At 48.8% G+C, this 22,651-nt stretch overlaps 1 protein-coding gene across 2 annotated transcripts; it reads left to right on the top strand.

Annotated features, from left to right (window-relative positions):
- The first annotated feature begins 162 nt into the window (after positions 1–162).
- On the top strand, positions 163–22,345 carry Pla2g4d (phospholipase A2 group IVD). 2 transcript variants are annotated; one of them, XM_040746089.1, is made up of 20 exons: positions 163–317; positions 4,142–4,214; positions 4,430–4,524; positions 6,006–6,137; positions 6,812–6,852; positions 7,195–7,237; positions 8,544–8,607; positions 8,866–9,002; positions 10,162–10,272; positions 10,400–10,437; positions 10,582–10,717; positions 10,999–11,135; positions 11,962–12,184; positions 17,567–17,684; positions 17,994–18,131; positions 18,313–18,414; positions 18,535–18,726; positions 18,994–19,160; positions 19,716–19,902; positions 21,393–22,345. In XM_040746089.1, the coding sequence occupies exons 1-20, from the start codon at positions 273–275 to the stop codon at positions 21,617–21,619; spliced, it is 2,406 nt and encodes an 801-aa protein (XP_040602023.1). In that variant the 5' UTR covers positions 163–272; the 3' UTR covers positions 21,620–22,345. The 2 variants fall into 2 exon arrangements, with proteins under 2 accessions (XP_040602023.1, XP_040602022.1); XM_040746088.1 differs by having other exon boundaries at positions 4,388–4,524.
- The last annotated feature ends 306 nt before the right edge of the window (positions 22,346–22,651 follow it).

Genomic DNA, 22,651 nt, shown 5'->3' with positions numbered 1-22,651 from the left:
TTCCTGACACTTCAGCTCTAGGAAGAACGCTCCGCCCATGAGGCCTGGTGTTCTGCCAGAGGTTTCTGGTTAAGTCAACCTTTTGAGGAAGATGAGAAGTACTTGTGTGGTAGGGACCTGGGGGTGGAGTTACCTGTCTATAGAACCACAGTTCCTCCAGGATGGGCAGAGAATCACAGCTGGCCCCATTCCATTGGGACAGTTACTGCGCCCAGCCAGAGAGCTGGCGTCTTGGAAGAAGTTGGCTGTGGAGTCAAGATAGACGGGTTGGCATGGAGAGCTTGTCATCTGAGAAACTATCTGGTCATCCTCACCAGGTAACAGTATCAGGACAGTGGCCAACAATCAGGGAGAGCCTGGGACCAACAAGCATGCTGTCCCTGAAAGGAGGGTGGCATTAGTCTCCGTGTGGGCTGAAGGAAAGGGATTGGTGTTTGGAGGAATGGAGTGGGTAGGAGGGAATCAGTGCCCACAGAAGTGGAGACCCAGGGACCATGAGACAGCTTCTGCTCACCACCATGGTGAACAGGCAGCAGCATCCTCAGGAGTGCTCCCTCAGAGCATCCTCCTAGGGGTGCTCTCTCAGGGCTGCTACTTCTGTTCCTGCCTCAGGGCACTCACCAGGCCTAGGGCCTACTACTCACCGCCACAGGCCAGCTGTCTTCCTAGAACTAGCTGGAGCCTTGTGGGTCTCAATATCTTAAATCTACATGCCAATTGTTTTCTGGTCCCAAGAGCTCTGAGGCTGCATCTAGGCCAAGGAATCCACAAACTGTTCGCTCCTCCTCTCAGCCCAGAGTTCTCTTCCTGTACTAGAGACCAAGGCCATCAGGAATAGTTCCTCTGTTCCTAGTGCTCCAGGAAGTATCCAAAGTGGTTCTCCAAGGCCCTTTTCTTCATTTGCAGACCTTGATGGGTTTCTCAGTGGAGCAAGCAGATCCTGGAAAAGACTTGGACACTGCAGACTGGATACCAGGGAGTGGGGGGGGGAGGTGGAGAGAGATGTATCCACTGGAAGACAAGATTTGTTGTCCTTGCCATCCCCAAGTCAGCCATCAGTGGGGACATCCCTATGTGACAGGGTAGTGGAGGGGCTGGCTGGTCCTGACTCTATTGCTCCCTCCTCTTAGGAGCCCCACATCCCATAATGGTTGGTGAAATTCCTGGAGTTCCACCTGATTTCCCTGGGATAGGCCACTTATCCTTCTCCTTCCTCCTCCAGACCCAGGAGTAAACAAATACTCAGGTTCAGGAGTTTGGGGACCTGAATCTGCCCCATATCTGGGAAGCACCTTGCTGGAAACTGGTGTTTCCAGGATTGGGCACTTTTGACTAATATGATTGACTAATACGTCCTGCCCTCCTAGCTGGCAAAATGTCTCCCAAAACAGGCGAGCTCCAACGGTTGCTTCCTGGTCTTCTTTGCTGCTGACTGGGGACTGGAGCATTCCCTGGTAGCAGGAGAGTGGTTGGCACCAGAGACTGGTTCTGTGAGGAGCTTTGGTGTGATTCTGAGGAACTGGGCAGGGAGCTCTGGCCACAGCATCTGCCTTGCCCGTCCCCCGCCCCCCTGCACTCCGGCTGAGCCCCACCACAGTCACAGGGGAAAGTGTGTGGGGATTCTCTCTTTTTCTTCTCTCATGCACTGGGTTAGAGACTCACAACACCATGTCTGGCTTCTATGTTGGGCTGGGAATCAATCCCAATTCAGGGACTCTTGTTTGAGCAGTAGGCACAGCCATCTCCCAGACCCTTCTCAAGTTGTTAAAGCAGTCATGGGCTATGGGTTTGTGGGGTCTTAGCCTGGCTGGAGAAGCAGGTGAGTGAGGCCCTGATGCCTGTGCTGGTCCTCTGTCTCAGAGAGGGCCATTGAAACCCCACACTGCTCCTAGGCCAGCATCATCTCAGTCATCATCTGTGTGTCAGGCAGTGAAGGACATGGAGCCAGGTGTCTAAAAATTGACTGATTTCCTGACAATCATTACTTCTAGCTTAAGGACTATGGGGTTGGAATGTTGCTGGCATTGCTAAAATTAATCACATCTGTGTGTCTGTGTGTGTTTGTGTGTGTGTGAGAGAGAGAGAGAGAGAGAGAAAGAAAGAGAGAGAGACAGAGACAGAGACAGAGACAGAGACAGAGAGACAGGGACAGAGAGAAATGACAGGAAAATTCAGCACACAGCCACAGAGCGGGAGGGGAAAGTGCTGGGACAGGCCACCTTCTGAGTCATTCTGCTTTGGATGTCACCCTTTGCAGTTCCCTATGGCAGAAGTGCTTTGGGTTCCCCACACTCAGACTCTAGTAGGAAGCATCTGTGCAAAACCAGATATGTTCCAGAGGCACAAGAACCTCTGGCCAGGCAGGCTGTGGAGCAGTGACAGAGGCACAGCAGGAAAGCATCTTAGCTTTGCAGTACCTGTCTCCCTGCTTACAGAGCCCTCTGCTCACCATGAGTTTCTGGCTGCCTTGGATGAGAGCACATGGGGAGGGAGGAGATGAGTGTCCCAGGAGCTCTTTCTCATTCAGGGTCAGTGTGGGTCTAATTTGGTGGCAGAAGGCCCAGTCTGGGGTTTTCTTATGCAGAGGCACTTCAGTGGATTCTCCCCAGAGCTAATGGGTCATGTGCCCTCATGTAAGTGGTGCCCCTTGTGGGGGGGGGATCCTGCCATCTATGGCCCCGGTTAGTCCCCCTTCAGCTGGGAGCTGCTACTGCACATAATGTCCTTCCTACAGACCCATTCTAAGGGTCCTCCCCATGTGGACTCTTCCTGACGGAACCAAGCACCCACAGATGTGGTCCTTTTGGCAGGCTCTCTGTCAAGATGACGCAAGGCCAATGGCTTTCCTTTCAGTCAGCCCAGAATCCTGCCAGGCCCATGTGAGTCACCTCAGATTATGGGGCCTGTTTTTGTAGGTCACCAAGAAAAAAAACTGGGTAACCAACCCCAAATTGAAGAAAACAGGGAGTCCCAGGAGTGCTAGGGATTTCAGCTGGTGTGGGCTCTGCCAGCCGGACACTGCTGCCCTCCTGCTCTCTTGCCACCCACTCGTTTGCTTTCTCTTGGGCTTATCTGAGGTCTCACTCGACTCATGAGCATCTTAACACACAATGGCCTTCCACCCTCCATTCTCTGTACTGACACGACCTTCTTGGAGTTGGCAACTCATGGCCAATGAGTTACAGATGATTGAGCCACAGTGTTATTCAAACTCCTTCCTGGGGAAAGACATAAATAATGGCTACCCCTCTTCCCAAGATCTCAACAACTAACTGAAGTATGATCAGCCCATAGGTGAAGGGTTAACTAAGGAGTGTGGGTGCTTCTCCCCCCAAACATCAGAAAAGCAGGGATTGATGGCTTTCTCATGGTTACATAGGTGGCCCTCCTGGAGGCCATGTGTCATTAATGGAAGTTGCATGCAACAGGTAGAAGAGAGTCTCTGGGTGCTCAGGCGAGGGTCCCATGTTCCCTATTCTGTGAGGGGTGTAAACAGTCAATAAGACCACCAGAATTGCCGGGCGTTGGTGGCGCACGCCTTTAATCCCAGCACTTGGGAGGCAGAGGCAGGTGGATCTCTGTGAATTCCAGGCCAGCCTGGTCTACAAGAGCTAGTTCCAGGACAGCCTCCAAAGTCACAGAGAAACCCTGTCTCGAAAAACCAAAAAAAAACAAAAACAAAAACAAACAAACAAACAAAAAGACCACCGGAATAATCCTTTGGCAAGAGGGCAAAGCTGAACTCCCAAAGATGGCAGTTGCTTGGCTCAGAGGATAGCCATTCGTTCACACTTGGGAGTTGTGAATACCAAGGGCCATTGGGTTCCCTTGGCCCAGCCCACCTGGAGGCACAAAGGGACAGGGAGGGGACTGCTTCAAAAAAGGACAGCCCTCTCTGGAAGGTCTGACTGTGACCATCTACCATACTTGGGATTTTGTGTCTGAAGAGAAGACCCTACCAGAACTACCCCCAGGTGATCTTCCATTCCATGATTGCAAAGGTCAGAATCATAACACCAAGGACAGCGACAGACAACGGCTATTTGTTTTCTAGAGGTGTTTCCCAAAGGCCAGAACCTGGACAGCATCTCCAGGTTTGAGAGGCTGCCGGGGAACTCAGGGGCTTAGGGTCTCTTTGCAGGAGGAGGCTGCTGGCTTCTGGAAGCTCACAGTGAAGATCCTGGAGGCTCGGAGTCTGCCTAGGGCTGACCTGTGTGAGTGATTATCTGTGGATAGGAACTGGATCCCAAGGGAAAGCACCAGGCATTCTTTGGGGTGGGGCCTGTTTGCCTTGGATACTGAGGTTGCCATAGGAACCTGGGCAAAACCCCTAGAAAAGATGTACAGAGTTCTCTCATCTGATGGATGGTTCCCTTGACTTTGTCAGTGAGTAAGGCAGATCCATATGTGACTCTACTGCTGCCAACAGCTCCTGGAATGAAATTCAAGACCAAAACTGTCACCAACTCCAGTCACCCTGTATGGAATGAGACCTTCAACTTCCTCATCCAGAGTCAGGTCAAGGTAAAGGTCGGGGTAGCTCTAGCCACTCACTTGTAGACAGCCCATGGCTCTTTCACCCACAGGAGTGTCTTGGGATCAAGCAGGATTGTTCTGGTACTGGGGGGGGGGGGGGGACTCAGGGGAGGGGTGTCTTTGTGTTCCAGACTATGTGCTGTGGACAACAGCATGCGTGAAGCTGTGGGGCTGATGTGTGGCAAGCTGCTGCTTCCCCCCTAAACCCATGTATGATGTGGAATAGAAAGCATTCCTCTTTGCCGGGCCCCGTGGGGCTAAAGGGGACTATAGACAACTGTCACACAGTGCTTAGCACTTGCGGTTGGGGTGTGTTGGGGAACTATCCAAGCAGACGAGTTGAAAGCTTTCCCCAAGTTTAAACTACATTTGCTTGTTTATTCTGTGGTACCTCAGCCCACATGTGGAGGTCAGGGAACAACTTTTTGGGAGTCGGTCTCTCCCTTTGCCTTGCTGGCAGGTGCCTTTACCCACTGAACCATTTTGCCTGCCCCCAAAGAAATTTAAAAATGTTTTTGTTTGTTGGTTTTTTTCTTTTTCTTGTTTTCTATTTTCAAAAAGGGTCTTGTTATGTCAGATAGGGTCTATGCTGGCCTTGAACTCACAGAGATCCACCTGACTCTGCCTCCAGAGTGCTGGGATCAAAGGCATGTGCCACCAACACCCAGCCGATTGCTTTTGCTTTTTTAAGACAGGCTCTTTTTACATAGGTTTGGAAGGCTTAGATCTCACTAAGTAGCTAGGCTGGTATTAAATTTACAGTAATACTCTCCTATCTTTGCCTCCTGGCTGCTAGATTGCAGACATGATCCACCATGCTCTACCTAGGAAGAAATTCTTCAAGATACTTACACACACACACACATACACACACACACACACACACACACACACACACACACACACACGTGTTTGAGACTAGCCTTGTGTATTTCAGGCCAGACCAGTCCTCCTGCAGTAACCCTCAAGGGCTGTGATTACAGGAGTGAACCCTCAGTCTGCTTTTATTCTTGATAAAACAGAACTTGGGTCAGGGAGGGGCTCATAAAGTCCCGCCCCATCCCAGGAACTATCAGCAGTTGATGGCAGCTGGGAGAAGAGTCAGCTTTCTCTAGGGATTCTGGCCCTGAGGGGCTACCATCCAGTAGATGGTCCTGTGCTTGTGCGCATACAGGCAGTACTAAATGACTCAGTAGGTAATAAATCAGAGAGAGAGATGGAGAGAACATGAGAAAATATGTGAAGATGGGGGGAGTTGTGAATAAAGGAGGAATTGAAAGGGAGGGGTGGGGTGGTGGTAAATTGGATCCAAACACCTTATATTCTTGTATAAATACTAAATAAAATATTCAATAAAAAATGTGAGTAGGAACTAAGGACCTTACCTGGTTTCCTTATACTTGTTTTTACACTTGCATGTGAGGTATTGTTGCAATAAATTGATACTATGTTATTTTCCTGGCCCTTAGAACATTCTAGAACTGACTGTCTATGATGAAGACCTAATTGTGAAAGATGACATCTGCTTCAAAGTTTCCTATGATGTCTCAGAAATCTTCCCTGGCCAACTGCTCCAGAAAACCTTCCGCCTGAATCCTCAGGTGGGTGAGACGGCTCCAGGCTGAGGAAATTGCTCAACATTTCCTGGTTGCCAGGATGCTGCTGGCTGCACTCGTTCACCTGGCAGGAGCAGGTTTTCATTGGAACAGGAAACGGGCTGGTCTAGCAGATAGTGCCTCCAGCATTACTCCATGCTAATCTTTTAGTCACTTGCAGGATAGCCCTCAAAACATTGCTCAGTGCAACCACGAGGGGGGCAGTGCAGGCTCATCACTCCTGCACAAGAGGTTCAGGGCTGCTCCACCAAGGTCTGATTTGACTTCCTGCTGCAGGCTTAGGGAGGGGAGGGGAGAATTTTGGGTTGGGGAGCGCACGCGGCGGGGGTGGGGGGGCATGGGGCTCCTCAACAGGGAAAAGAAATCAGACCTGGATATCCTCGCGTCACCTTTGGCTGAGCTTGACTTTTGCCTTCAGCCCCATTAGGGTTTGTGGACCTAGAAGGAAGATATGTCCTCCTAGTCCCACTAGCCTTGGGGATTTTAGCAAGGAGCTTATCTTGCTAAATAATAGCTAGACTGCTATTTCCTCAGTTTGTACTGGAAATAATTGTAATCGCACACCTTCCTCAGAGACTGCTGTAGACGGTGGGATATGTTTTTAAGAGAACAGGGTCAGCTGGGAATGTTGATGACTTGCTCGCCCCCATTGGTTACAGGGACCAGAAGAGTTAGATGTAGAGTTCCTGATGGAAAAAATGTGAGTAAGAATGAACAGCCCAGGGAGTGGCTGGGGACACGAGCCCTACTCAGGAAACTGGCCCTGACCCAGATTCCTTGTTGGTGTGTCCAGCTGAGCCACCCTCCTTCACCTCTCCACCCCTGCCAGTGAGGTCTGGGTCCCCTTGGCATCAAGGAGGAGGTGGCTGCCACTTCCCCTGCCCTGTGCTCTCCCTTCACCCGGCCTTCCATAGTGGCATCTCCCCTCATCTTGGGTCACCCAGGGCGATTCCCTGTGGATGGGAACTCAAACAGCGAGAGCAGGTGAATGCAGAACTCTTTTGCTTCTGTATATCCAGAATGGATGTTTTGACTTTTCCAGGTTGGATCCTCCAGAAAACCTCATCACCAACAATGTTCTTGTGGTAACGACCTTCCTATGACTCGGACGGGGAGATTCAGAGGAGAGGAAATTGGGGTTGGGATTCTGGGACGTGGAGGGAAAGGGAGAAGACAAGGGTAGGGCTTTGTGTTCAAACGACCCCAGATCACCAACCAGGTGGTTGCCTGAAGCTGTGGGGCTTAGAGGGTCTAGAGCTGAGGGGCAGTTGAAAGGGGGCAGGTGGCGGTGCCGAGACAGTTCTGGCTTCTGACTGGATACCTAGGGACTGTGGAGAAAATTTAGGTGTTTTCTGAAGATACTTAGTTATGCCAATGAGCAGAGTCCTTGGGGATTAACTTCCTTAAAGTCATAGTGAAGTCCTGCGTGCCAGGCCCATCTTCATTTATTAAAATTGAGGTCACCGAGGTTTGGAGGGAGTTTCTAGTGTGATGTGTTAGCCTGTCTCTTAGCTCCTCGAGATCCCATGAAACTGCAGTGGGTAGTAATGACCACAAGGTGGTGAGTGCTGCATAGGAATCTGCCTACTGGGTGTGGGGTTCATAACAGGAGACATTAGGTGAATAAAACCTGAAGCTATCCCTGGAGCACACCTCAGGAACTTTCAGGAGCACTCACCCCAGAGCTTGCAAGAGCTGGTCTGATGGCTAGTTCACCTTTAAAAGGAATTCACAGTGTAACTGGCACCGTGGTGGATGTCTGCCATGGATTTGAGGCTAGCCTGGTCTATACAGTGAGTTCCAGTCCTGCCAGGGCTACATATTGAGACTTCGTGTCAAAGATACAACAAAATATCCCATGCAGTGGAGTAACCTGTGCAGAGGCTGTGGGGACAGCAGTGGGTAGTTAGAGCCGGTTCTGTTGGAAAGGCTGAACAAAGCAACACCAGGCACTGAGCTTCAGGGAGAATAGGAAGGCAAGTCAGTGTAACTGAGGATAATCAAGGATTCTCTGGTCACTGTGGCTCTGAGTACTTCTCTGACACCTCCAGCCCAGGACCCGGGGTTCCCACATACTACTTGGGAGTCCGTAGGATGAAGACTGAAGACGTAGCAGAGAGAGACCTGAGCCTGAGAGCTGGGGGCTTTCAGAGCTTCCAGAGACTCAGTAAAGCTAAGAATAGGGTGGGGTGGGCATGGGATGGAGAACAGGCATAGCAGTTTACAGCAGGTCAGAGATGGGTGAGGTGTTTTCTGTCTAGTCCATTCCGAACCCCACTTCTTGTTACATGTGTGGTGGGTTTGACTGAGACTCAGTGGGGCCCAGAGCTGAGGTAGAGGGGACCTCAGCTTGCCCTGGGGATACCTTGCCAATGATGCGGTCTGCCCCAGGCCCGAGAACTGTCACGCCTGGATGTCTGTCTGGACAGAGATGAGAGCACCACCATGGCAGCAGGTGAGAACTTCTGAACTTTGCCTGGACCGTAGGGAGCATAGGCTGCTGGGGAGCCTGAAAGGTAAGGGGCATCTCTGGCATAGGTGGGAGTCCCATGGGTCTGTGCCATGCAGCAGGCTGGGGAAGGCCCTCTTTGGGTCCCGCTTACTGTGGTCCAGCCTCCACCTCTACAAATAAGCACTTTTGCTGGTATCCCAGTTCCAAGATGGAGCTAGGGTCATTCCCCCCTTGTTCTCATATTTTCCATCTCTTCCCTAGGTCAGGAAAAACTAGAGCTGGAGCTTGTGCTGAAAGGGTCATATGAAGACACACAGACATTTGCCCTGGACACAGCCTCTACCTTCAGCTTCCACTACTTGAGGGGCCAAGACACAGAGCTGAGTGGGTGCCTGAGGGTGAGTCTCTCTCTCCAACTCTCCCACCATCCTTAGCCTTTCACTGCCCTTTTCCCTACAAAAATCAGGCCTCCACTTGGGAGGCAGAGGCAGGCGGATCTCTGTGAGTTCGAGGCCAGGCTGGACCGACAGCCTCCAAAACAGAGAAACCCTGTCTCGTAAAACCAAAAAAAAAAAAAATCAGGCCTCTTGTGCTCTTGTCAGCCTCTCTCAGTTAGTCCCATACCCTGGAAGATAGGGAACATCAACAGGGGCTTGGGCACAGCTACATGGTGTCAATCTTTTGGTGCTCTGATGGCTTCTCCGTCAGAGGAACTAGTGTTGGTAGAATAAAAACCTGTCCATGCTCACACAGTCAGTCTGTGCAGCCTGGCCTTGTCCACCTCCACTGTCTCATTTTGTTCAAGGTCCTCCTTGATGCTCCAGCCTTCTTTCTCTCCCTTTGTTTTTCAAACATGCCAAGTGCTTTTTGGGTCTTCTGGGTCCCTCCAATACCTCCTCATCCTCTTTTGCCCCTGGTTTCTTCTCCTCCCCTTCTTAACCCAAACAACAACTCTTCAGAGATGGCCTCCAGGACCCCCCTTCCTTACAGACATATTCCCATACCCCCTTTGTTTACAATATCCTACCCTATAATGCTATGATGTACTGACATCACACTACTGACATCAGCTCATTACTGACATCACACTACTGACATCAGCTCATTACTGACATCACACTACTGACATCACACTATTGACATCAGCTCATTACTGACATCACACTACTGACATCAGCTCATTACTGACATCACACTACTGACATTACCCATTTCTTTTATTTTGAAAAATATTTTTAGAGAGGGTCTTACTAGTGGATGGTTTGGAACTGGCTCTGCAGACCAGGCTGGCCTCAAATTCAGAGATTCACCTGTCTCTGCCTCCCAAGAGCTAGGATTAAAGGCATGCACCACCACTCCCAGCCATGACCCATTTCTTTACAAATTGACATTTGATTTAGTAAGAACAGTGTCTTTGCAAGTAGTATCAGCCATCATTATTTATGATTATAATTAGTTTTGTATTATCAGGGAAGGGCTGTCTGGTTTGCAGTATAGACACTCAGAATTTGTTGAATGAGTGAATAAATGAATGAATGGATGAATGTTTCCCTTCAGAGCTCCAGAAACAATGGCTGGAACTCAAATACCTCAGCTATACTCCTCAATGTACCCCTGAAGTCCTTGACCACAGGGAAGGAGGTGACTGTAGACATTCCTGCTACAAATGTAAGTGGCCTCAGCTGGAGGGGACGTGCCAATAGGAATGGAACGGAGATGTTACACGCCCCAGAGATACCTATGTCTCCTGCAGGGTGTAGGATGTTCTGAACAGAGTCTCTGGCTTTGATTTCAGGTCCCAGAAGTGAAGCTGCAGCTTAGGACAGACTGCTGGTAAGGACACTGATCTCTGTGGGACCAAGAGGGGGACTTGCTATGCAACAGGTGCTTTTTGCAGGTAGAGGGAGGTTTTTTCAGAAGCTCACCACAGCTTGGTCACCCAAAGAGTGACCTATGCAGTTTTCTCCACCATCTCAGCCCCAAGGAACTGGCTGTGCGGCTGGGCTGTGGGCTCTGCCCAGAGGAGCAGGCCTTCCTGAGCAGGAGGAAGCGGGTGGTGGCCGCCGCCTTGAAGCAGGCCCTGCGATTGGATGAAGACTTGAAGGAAGATGAGGTTTGGGGGGACAGCAGGGATGTGGGTATAGAAATTTTGGGCTGATCGGTGCTCTTCCATTCTTAAAAGAGTGGAGGTGGACTGTTGGGGAGGATGGGGCTCCTGATCTCTATGGGGCTCTGCTCTGTGCTGAGGGCTGTCCCTCAGACCTATGATAACTCCATCAGTCCCTGACTACAAGGCCCTTTCCTGGAGGCAGGGAACAGGCCGGGTCCCTGAGTGAGGCAGAGGGCAGCTTATTTCCATCTTGTTAAGCAAGTCTGCATCTCTGTGTGGTCCAGGTTCCTGTTGTGGGCATCATGGCTGAGGGAGGAGGTGTCCGGGCTATGGTATCACTCTATGGCCACCTATTAGCGCTTCAGAAGTTGGGACTCCTGGACTGTGTGACTTATTTCAGTGGCATCTCAGGCTCTACATGGTAAGGGTCACAGAGACTGGAACATCAGAAATGACCAAAAAAAAAAAAAGCCGGGCGTTGGTGGTGCAAGCCTTTAATCCTAGCACTTGGGAGGCAGAGGCAGGCGGATCTTTGTGAGTTCGAGGCCAGCCTGGTCTACCGAGCGAGTTCCAGGACAGTCTCCAAAACAATACAGAGAAACCCTGTCTCAAAAAAACCAAAAAAAAAATTTAGAAATGACCAGGGCTCAGAGTAGGGACAGAGTGGATGTCAGGGGGCCTTTGTATGGGGATCCTATGTGGATACAGCAGTATGACCTGATGGGGACCAAGCAGCTTTCTCAAAAGGAAGAAACAGACTTAACAGGAAGTCATGCACAGTGACATCATAGGGCTTTTCCTATGTACTAAGGAGCAGGAAGGAGGGCCCAGAGGAGGCTGGATTTGCTTTTGGCAGACTATCTGCAGGCTTGGGTAGCCTTGGACAATTTCTCTGACTCTCAATTGGTTCATATCCAAACCTGTGTGATAAGATACACACTCACAGGCTGACAGAAGGCAGCACATGCAGGCACTGGCCTAAGGCCACCTCACACTAGGACCTTCAGCTTAGGGCTCACATCATTTTCAAACCAGCAAACAAACCCCAAACCACAGCAAACCTATACAAGGCCCATTTCATACCCAGGACAGCCCAGGACTAGAAGGAAATCCCAAGGCATGTCTCCAGGTGGACCTTCTAGGCAGTGGGAGCTCAGCAACCCCTCCTTTAGGGATTAGGCACAGGGTGGGGTTGCAGAGCCTGTGCTGGGCCCTACCTTTTATTCCCTTGTGACCCTGCCCTCCAGGACAATGGCCCACCTGTACCAGGATCCAGAATGGTCACAGAAGGACCTGGACGGACCCATCAGCCATGCCAGGGAACATGTGGCTAAGAGCCTGTGGAGGGAATTCTCCCCTGAAAACTTGGCAAGCTACCACCAGGCACTGAAGCTTCGGGCAGAACAGGGCCACACCACCACCACAGCAGACCTGTGGGGCCTGGTGTTGGAATCCAAGCTGCATGGGCAGGTATGCTGTGTGCACAGCACCGTGGCATGGTCTCTTGAGGGTGGAAGAGGCTCTGAGAGAATGCATTGGATCTCAGCACGTGGGAGGTCAGCAGGAAGGGGTTCAAGGCCAGCAGAGGCTACACAATGAATGTGAGGCAAGCCTGGCACACTGGGGGACTCTGTCTCAAACAAACAAATACACAAAAAGAATATGAAGGTAGTATCTGTCCTAAGCCAGAATGTGAGGGTAGTGTCTGCCCAATGTCAGAATGTGAGGGTAGTGTCTGTCCTAAGCCAGAATATGAGGGTAGTGTCTGTCCAATGTCAGAATATGAGGGTAGTGTCTGTCCAATGTCAGAATATGAGGGTAGTGTCTGTCCAGTGTCAGAATGTGAGGGTAGTGTCTGCCCAATGTCAGAATGTGAGGGTAGTGTCTGCCCAATGTCAGAATGTGAGGGTAGTGTCTGTCCAATGTCAGAATGTGAGGGTAGTGTCTGTCCTAAGCCAGAATGTGAGGGTAGTGTCTGTCCAATGTCAGAATGTAAGGGTAGTGTCTGTCCAATGTCAGAATGTGAGGATAGTGTCTGTCCTAAGCCAGAATGTGAGGGTAGTGTCTGCCCAATGTCAGCATGTGAGGGTAGTGTCTGTCCAATGTCAGAATGTGAGGGTAGTGTCTGTCCAATGTCAGAATGTGAGGGTAGTGTCTGTCCAATGTCAGAATGTGAGGGTAGTGTCTGTCCAATGTCAGAATGTGAGGGTAGTGTCTGCCCAAGGCCAGAATGTGAGGGTAGTGTCTGCCCAAGGCCAGAATGCTGTCTTTCTCAGAGAGTTCTTCAATTAATTGCTATGAAATTTCTGGACCTCCCAAGAACTGAAATTCGATCAGTTAAGCAAGCAAGGCTTTTGCGTTGGTCAGCTTGATTACTAGAATGGCATTTGATGTGTAACTCAGTATGAAATGTTATTTTCTTCACCATTAGGGTGGGGTTCAAAGCATAGGTTTTGAAGCCAGATTCTCTGGGTTCTAACCCCAGTGCATTTTACCAGTGGTGTGTCCTCAGGCAATTAGTTTACCTTTTTCCCTCAGTCTCCTCATCTGTGGAGGCTGAGAGCTCTTGGGAGACAGAGGCAGTCAGATCTCTGTGAGTTTGAGGCCAGCCTGATCTACAGAGTTAGTTCCAGGACAGCCAGGGCTGCACAATAAAACACGGTCTCAATAAACAAAACAAAACAAACCCACAAAAAAAGAAAACATCTAGCTGGGCGGCGGTGGCGCATGCCTTTAATCCCAGCACTTGGGAGGCAGAAGCAGGCGGATCTCTGTGAGTTCGAGACCAGCCTGGTCTACAAGAGCTAGTTCCAGGACAGCCTCCAAAGCCTCCAGAAACCCTGTCTCAAAAAAAAAATCTGAGTTTTGAGGATTTTTCTTCTTTGTAAGATCATTTTTATTTCTGATTGATGTAGATTTGTTGTATAGAATAATGGGTTCCATATGACATTTCTGTCTGTGTATGTAATGAGCTTAGCATATTAATTCTTTTTTTATATTTTATTTTCCAGTTTAAATTTAGATAAGAAACGAGGTTGCTTCATAAGTCAGTTCCAGGTCCCTCTCCCATTCCCTCCCCTCCTCCCATGCCCTCCCCCCCAGCATATTAATTCTTTAATACCCTCTCTTGTCTCTCCTCCTCATCCTCCTGGTCCCCTTCCTCTTCCAAGGTCTTTAAAAACAAGTCTGATTCCACATGAGAGAAAATAATGTGCTTTTCTGAGGCTGGCTTGTTTTTCTAGACACAGTGACCTATAGTTGAATGTATTTTTTTCTTCATGGCTGAAGGCACTCCCTTGTATATATGTCGCATTTCCTGTGCCTATTCATCTGACAGTGGACATCAAAGCTGGTTCTGAAACTTGACTTTCATAAACACGTAGCAATGAATATGGTGTTGTAGGCATCACTGTGCTTGCTGACTTAGTGCCTTTGGGCAGATGCCCAGAAATGCTTCAGGTGTGGTAGTTCTATTTTTAAGTAGATTTTTCTCATTTGCCATCCCTCTGCTTTTGTTTTTTTTAGAACCTCCATACTCATGTCCATAGTGACCCTCTGATTTACATTCCCAGAAGCAGTGTGTCTTCCTTTCCCCACAAATCCTAATGGATTGCTGTTCGTTTTCTTGATAATAAGCACTGAGACTTGAGTAAGATGGCATCTCGGTGGTTTTGACTTGTATTTCCTTTATGCCTAATGATGCTGAATCACATATTTATTGGACATTTGTGCTTCTTTTAAGAATTTTTCCATTTGTAAATTAGATTATAGGGTCTGGAGTATTTAATATTTTGAGCTCTTATATATTCTAAATATCAATCCCATCAGGTGATTCACAGACAACATTTTCCCACTGTTCTGTAGACAGTCTCTCCCCTCTGATGGTTGTGTCATTTGCTACAAAGAAACTAATTTATTAGATTCCCATCCGTTGATTTTTGCTATTGTTTCCTGGGACATTGGAGTGTTTTCCTATATTGGTTTCAAAGTTAAAGTCTTTGATCCATTTTAAATTGATTTTGTATGGAGTAAGACACAGGGAATTAGTTTTGTTCTTATACACATGAATGTACAGTTCCCCAGCACACCATTGTTGATGAGACCATATTTTCTCCAAAGTATTTTTCCACTTTTATCAAAAATCAGGAGACTGCGTCTGTACGTATATATTTCTGGATCTTTTGTTCCATCAATCTACAGGTCTCTGTTTCTATGCCAGTACCATGCTATTTTTGTTTTGTTTCTGTGGCTCTATAGTATAATTTGAGATCCAGTATTTTAATATCTCCAGTGTGGCTCTTTTTTTTTCTTTATCAGAATTGCTGTGGCTATTTAGTGTGTGTGTGTGTGTGTGTGTGTGTGTGTGTGTGTGTGTGTGCTTCCATGTGAATTTTGGGACCCACCCTGAGTTCTGTAAAGAATGTCATTAAAATTTAAAGAGGGATTGATTGGATCTGTAGATCACTGTCAGCAACACAGCTGTAAATAGATTTTTCGTTGGACTGTCAACTCCAATAATGACATAGAGACTTATGAAAGCTTGGCCAATAGCTTAGGCTTGTTTCTAACTAACTCTTATAACTTAAATAACCCATTTCTATTAATTTACTTTCTGTCTCATGGCTTTATTACTTCACCATTGAAGTGTCCATTCTGCTGACTCTGCATCTCATGGTGTCTTTCCATCTTTCTTCAAGGTATTCTCTCTGCCCCTGAAAATCCTGTCTAATTATTGGCCATTTAGCTTTTTATTAAACCAATTCAAGTGACACTTCTTCACAGTGTACAAAACGATTATTTCACAACACATAGTTATTTTCTTTTATCAAAAATAGATTTTTTATACAATAGATTCTTACTATGGTTTTCCTTCCCCCAGCTCCTATATCCTCCCCATCTCCCCCTCGATCTACATCCACACCCTTTTTCTCTCTCATTAGAAAGAAAACATACAGACCGCTGAAGAACAATAACAAAATAAGATAAAACAAAAGCAAACACATCTGAACAGAACAAAGCAAACAAGCAGAAGAGAAAGAGCTACTAAAAAACACAGAAGCATATATAGACACAGAAACACATGTTCAAAGACACAGGAGTCCCATAAAAACACAAAACCAGACGCTCTAATACACACAAAGGACCTGTAAGATGAAGAAGGAGGAGGAGAGGGAAGAGGAGGAGAAAGAGGGGGAGGAGGAGGAGGAGGAGATGATGATGATGCCTTGACAAAAAAATATGAGACAAAGAACATCCAAGGATGCCACTGAGTTTGTTTTGTGTTGACCATCTTCTGTTGGGCATGGGGCCTGCCCTTGAGTGGATTATATCCCCATAGAGAACCCGTTGGAGACAACTGGTTTTTTATTTCAGATACTCTGTTGGAGAAAACTCAGAGGCTATCAGTTGGAAGGAGCTTCTAAGTTAGGGATGGGGGCATGTGTCTACTTCTCTCAGCACTGGAACCCATCTGGCGCAGATCTACTCAGGCTGCATGTACACTGTCAGTCTCTGTGAGTTCTTATAGGCATTGGTCCTGATGTGGGTAAAAGACCTTGTTTCAGAGTTCTAATTCTGATGACCAATGAGCATCTATTTTGACTCTTCTTTCAAAATTCTCTGGCTTCTTTTGGCCTTCTGCTCTTCATAATAGAATCAATTAGTCATGTTTCACTATTAATGTTTGGATTCTAATTGGAGTAGCATTGAATTTATCAGGCCAATGTAACTACTTGAAATGTTTTTATTGTATTGTGTCCTGTGTGTCCTTTGGACCTACTGTTTAAGTTCATATTCTGTTTAGAATGTACTGTGCTTTTACTAACTGACTTATGTCTGGTGGCAACAGCAATTAACATAGAGGGAGGAGCTTATTTGACTACATTTTATGAGGTACTAAAATAACAGTTTGATCCCAGCTATAAAGAAAATGTTTATTTAATTGCCATTTGATCCTCTAATAATGACTTCAGCATGAGTTTCTGTATACAATTTATAGTAATTGTTTGGAGACATGTAGCCCAGACTGGCATCTAATTTGCTATGTAGCTGAGGCTGGCCTTAGACTCTTAATCCTCTTGCTGTTATCCCTCAAGTGCTTGGATTACAGGCATGTACCACCATGCCTGTTTTATGTATTGTGAAGGCTCACCCCAGGGTCTCATGCATGCTAGGTGAATTGTTCTATCAACTGAGTTACATCCTCAGCCTCAGTTTCAACATTTTTTCCTTAATCTTTTGTTGGGTGGAGCGAGAATGTCAGGAAAGCATTTGGAAGAAGCCCAGACTTGAAATGCAGTAAAGTGAACCTAAAAAGGACATCCATTGGCATCCATTGGCATATCGTATAATGTGGGTTAACAGATTGCTGTGTGCTTCTTGGAAAGGGATGTGTGTGTGTGCCTGTGTATGCATCTCTGTGTGTGTATCTCTCTCTCTCTTTCTGTGTGTGTGTCTCTGTGTCTGTGTGTATGTCTGTGTGTGTGCCTGTGTATGTATCTGTGTGTGTGTATGTATCTCTGTGTGTGTCTCTGTGTGTATCTCTCTCTGTGTGTGCGTGTGTGTGTGTGTGTGTGTGTGTGTGTGTGTGTGTGTGTGTGTGTAAAGAAAGAATGGGGAGGAGATGAGGAGCTGTTGGTATCGTGGTCTTGGAGAATGACTCTTCCTGGAGATATGGTAGGCACATATGGAACTGATCAGAACTGACTACACACACCCACTCATAACTCCCAGAACCCAATGGAGCTGCAGCCTCCTCACTACTCTCTGTGTCCCCACCCTGCCCTGGGCCTGTTGAAGTTATTGCCCCCAAGATACTCCTCCTCACTCATGTTCTCATGCTTCCAACCCTAGGTGACAGCCCAGAAACTGTCAGGACAGAGAGCTGCACTGGAGCGGGGTCAGAACCCTCTGCCCCTCTACTTGAGCCTCAATGTCAAAGAGAACAATCTGGATACCCTGCACTTCAAGGGTAAAGCCCTCGCCGCTCCATCCTCTAACAACTTCTCCATGCCCTGAGAGTCCCCAGAGATCCCATTAGCACAACTCCTGCACACAATGGCTAGCTTCTGGAAGGATGATGAGCCCAGCAGTCAGTTGGGGAATACTCCATCCTTGGGTGTGGGCAGGAGCCAGTGAAAATGCGTTCCTCACATCTGCAGGGTTGGTGCAGATGGGGAAGTCAAAGGCCTGCAGGGGCAGTATCACTGGGCTTCAACAGTGATGTGAGCCCCCTTCCCCACCCCCCTCTCGTCCCTGCCTCTCTTTCCCATGGCATTAGAATGGGTGGAGTTCTCTCCCTACGAAGTTGGGTTCCTGAAATATGGAGGCTTTGTCCCTCCTGAGCTCTTTGGCTCTGAGTTCTTCATGGGAAGGCTGATGAAGAGGCTCCCTGAGTCCCAGATCTGCTTTCTGGAAGGTGAGCAGAGCCCCAGGGTGAGGGACAGGTGGGCAGTGGGAAGACCCTTTGCAGGAGCTGCTCTCTCCTCATGCCCATTTTCCATTGGCACCCAAGAACGGGGATCATTCGGTGTTCATGCGGGAAAGACGGGGTTCAGGAATCTAAGGACTCTATTTGGTTTGGGGAATTTGGTCTTCAGGTATCTGGAGCAACATTTTCTCCGTGAACTTGATGGATATCTGGTATGATGTCACCTCTGGGAAAGACTGGAAGAATGCCATTGTGGATGTCCAGAACTCAGGTAGAAGAGGGTGCTAGAGGTGGGGACCTGGGATGAGGCCTCTCCCTTTTTGAGGCTGGTGGAGGAGAGGCCTTTTGGGGCCCCTCATATAACAAGCAATGCCTGTTTCTCTTATTGCAGAGGAGTCCTCTGCCTCAGCAGGAACCTCCTCCTGTGTGGAGGCCTCATGGCTGCAACCTGGAACAGCGCTGGCCCAGGCATTTAAAGGCTTTCTGAGTGGCCGGCCATTCCACCAATGCAGTGCCAACTTCCTCCATGGCCTCCAGCTGCACCGGGACTACCGTGACCAGAAAGACTTCTCCACCTGGGCAGGTAAGGTCCATGGCCACATGTCCCCACAAGGCCAGGCAGGCTTCTGGTTGGGGTTGAGCTATGGCTGCTAGCCGGCAGAGGTTTGTGGAGAAATATACTTTTGGAGTGTGGTCTGGAGATCCCATTGTGGGGCTTAGGGGACCTGAATTCAGAGAGTGACACCAGACAGGCATAAGAAGGGGACAGGGAGGGAAATGGGGTCAGAGGGGTGTGGGGGCTACCTATCCAAAGGTGGCTGCTTCTAACTAGCATCGCCTTTCCTATCAGATTGCCACCTGGATAACTCCCCCAATCAGCTGACCCCACAGGACACTCGGCTCTGCCTAGTGGACGCTGCCTACTTCATCAACAACAGCTGTCCCTCCATGCTCCGCCCCGGTCGCCAAGTGGATCTCATACTCTCCTTCAGCTACTCCCAATTCTCGCCCTTTGAGGTGCCTAGTCACTCTGTGGGAACCCTCTGTCTGGCCAGACTCCCCTCCATGGATGAGCAGCTGGGCCACTGTGCCACGGCCCCATACTTCCCATGACTAAGGGAAGACGCTGTAATCCACAGGCTCTTCCTGGGTCCTCTGTTGGGAAGGGCAGTGGTGGTGACCCTAGACAGGGGAATGGAACCTCTTTGGGATAGAATAGCTGGACAGAGCTGGCAGGAGATCCCAAGCACCTCCACAGCCAGCTCTCAACTTTCTCTGGGAACTCTGGGCAGCAGTAATGCAGGCATGCACATCTAGGTTCCTGGCTGAAGGCCTCCAGGTCTAAGACCCCACTGATGGTGCAATGACAGGAAGAGGGTGGGTATGGCTGCTGGGTCTTCATCCTTGCCTATAACTTTGAACTACCCAGATCCTTGGATTCCCTCCGAGGCCTGAGTAACTCACGACCGGGCCAGACTGCTGTCTTGATGCTGAGGGAGCAAGTGGGGTCTGGAACAGACCCGGCATGGAGCTGAGCGACACAGCTTCCTCTGCTTTCCCCTGCTCCTCTAGGGGCTGCAGCAATCTGAGGCATACTGCAGAGCTCAGGGCCTGCCCTTCCCCCACGTGGAGCCCAGCCCCGAGGACCAACGCCAGCCCCAGGAATGCCACTTTTTCTCAGACCCCACCTGCCCTGAGGCACCTGCTCTGCTGCACTTCCCACTGGTCAACGGCTCCTTCAGGGACTACTCAGCCCCCGGTGAGGCCATCATTCCCTTCCTTTGCCCTCCAGGAAAGGTTTTTAATTGTTCTTCTGACTCTTTGGCCACGCCTCCTCGGCCTAGCCACGCCTCCCTAGCCTAGGCTACTAATGCCCACACAGTGTCCTGGCCCCTCTGCTTTCCCACCCTGTGTGGCCCGGGGCCCCTCCTCAGGGACCTGGGCCTTTCTTGGAGTGCCCCTCAAATCTAAGCCCTTATCACATTCCTTCCTAGCCTCATTTCCACCAACTTGTCAGAATTTATCTTCTCTGGGTAGGAAAATTTAATGTCTGCCTTTGTGCATTATTCCCAGTTTTTTACCTGCTATCATAATATCTTGCAGTTTTACTCTTTTTCTTTTTTTGGTATACGGTCTTTCTGCATAGCCTCACCTGACCTGGTACTCTGGTACTCACTATGTGGCCTCAACTTCGTAGCAGTCCTCTGGCCACACCTTCCTGAGTGCTGGGATTACTAGTGTGTGCTGTCACACTTGGCTTCTGGTTCTACTTTTTCTTCTTTTCCTTCCTTCCTTCCTTCCTTTTTCTTTTTAAAATATGGGCTTTTGCCCGAATGAATATCTTGGGCACACTCTGGTGCCCAAGGAGGCCAGAGGGGGCATCAGACCCCCTGGAACTGAAGTCACAGATGGTTGTGAGCTGCCGTGTGGAGCTGGGAATCAAGCCTGGATCCTCTGGAAGAGCAGCAGTGCTCTTAACTGATCAGTCATCTTTCCAAACCCATTTCTCTTTCTTCTCCTATACCGTGTATAAAATCTAAGGCCTCCTGCATACTGGCAAGTGCTCAGCAACTACATCCCCAGCCCAGGCTTTAAAGTTGCCCAGGCTGTCTGTGACCTCAGGGTTAGACCAGGTCTGGGACTTACCATCCTGCCTTAGGGTTTTTTTGCTTTGTTTTGGGTTGTTTTGAGCCAGGGTTTCTCTATGTAGCTTTGTAGATCAGGCTGGCCTCAAACTCAGAGAGATCCTCCTGCCTTTGCCTCCCGAGTGATGGGATTACAGGCGTGTGCCGCCACCGCCCTTGCTGGGCTTCCAGTTTTACCCTTAGTCAAGTCTCAGAATTCCAAGAAAAATTCCTCTCTTTGTTCTCACCAGGAGCTTCTGAATCCATTCATTGATCACATTATTCCTCATTGTGGCAGCTTCTAGCTTCCTGAGAAGTCATGATTAGTCCCATGAGCTGTCTAAACCGTGGGAGGAGTGTCACGCTGTGGGAGTCTAAGGGTGACAAACTCCTCTCACTTCAGAGTCATTTCTTACCACCCAATTTGTATTTCTGGGTGAAAGGAAAAGCAAGGACCCCTTGCACAGGGCTCAGCTTCCCCGGGCCTGCCTGAGAGGCTTCGCCCCGCCCACCTGTGCCAGCCCCTGTGTCCTGCCCCGCCCACCTGTGCCAGCCCCTGTGTCCTGCCCCGCCCACCTGTGCAAGCCTGTGTCCCGTCCCTGACTCTCCTCTCACCCTTGGGCAGGTGTCCGGCGCAGTCCCTCTGAGCTCAAGGCTGGGCAGGTGGATCTCACAGGGGAAACCTCCCCTTACATCCTGTACAACATGACTTACAAAGAGGAAGATTTTGACCATCTGCTTCAGCTCAGTGACTACAACATTCGGAACAGCCAGGACACTATCCTGCAGGCCTTGAAGACTGTTCTGAAACACAGGGCCCCAGAGGCGAAGCCATCAGGGATGCAGACCTGAGGTTACTTAGGGGCCTATAAGGCTCTGAGGGCCACACTCTGACCCTCCATCTTCCAAGGACTTAAGTTAGACTGCAGATGGGCATAGTCACAGTGGCCCTGGCTGGCCTCCCAGTTCTCCAAACCCTGGGCTTCCTCTGCAGCTAGCTTCCCCGTCCAGAGGGCTTACCCCACCCACCGGTCTGCCCCGTGTTTCCAGTTGCTTTGAGAGGAGTTGAAAGCCTCCCCTGGCCAGTACATATGACCACTGACTCATAAGCAACTACTTTCTTTCTGAGCAGAATGGATTTGGGGTGGCCTAAGGCAACTGATGCCACAGTACTGTCTCTCGCCTGTCAATACACAAGGCTTTTTGTTTCCTTTTCTAAGGACAGGAGTTTTTAAAATCTCCCTATTTCATGATCTCACCATGTCTCAGTACACACGTCTTAGGGTTAAATTTATTCTTCAGTACTCTGTTCTTTTTGATGATATTATAAATGGAATTGTTTTCTCAGTACCATTTTCAGACTGCTCCTTGCTTATGGAAATTTAATTAGTTTTTATAGTTTGAACTCATATTATATAATCTTAAAACTTCCTGTCTTAAATACTTTTGGTGGATTCCTCAGAGAATTCAATTATGGACCTGTTGTAAAATATTAGTTGAAGATGTGTTGCATTTGTTTATGCTGTGGAACATTTATTAAATGATGCAAAGATGTGTTGCATTCTTTTTTTTTTCTGAGACAGTGTTTCTCTGTGTAACTTTGTAGACAAGGTTGGCCTCGAATTTACAGAGGTCCGCCTGCCTCTGCCTCCCAAGTGCTGGGATTAAAGGCGTGAGCCACTGCCTCCTGGTTTGTTGCATTCTTTTTGGTTTTTAGGAGACAGGGTTTCTCTGTATTGTTTTGGAGGCTGTCGGTCCAGCCAGGTTTGTTCTTTATACTATAGTCGTTTGTTTTGCTTTGGGTTATTGTTTGTTTGAGACAGGGTCTTACTCTCATCTCTGGCTGGCATGGACTTCACTATGTAAACGTGAATGGCTTCAGAC

The sequence above is a fragment of the Mesocricetus auratus genome, unplaced genomic scaffold (genome assembly GCF_017639785.1).
Source record: "Mesocricetus auratus isolate SY011 unplaced genomic scaffold, BCM_Maur_2.0 Super-Scaffold_100004, whole genome shotgun sequence".
In the NCBI taxonomy this organism is placed as follows: domain Eukaryota; kingdom Metazoa; phylum Chordata; class Mammalia; order Rodentia; family Cricetidae; genus Mesocricetus; species Mesocricetus auratus.
Note: the sequence above shows the minus strand (reverse complement) of the source record. Positions and strands in the feature narration are given on the sequence as shown.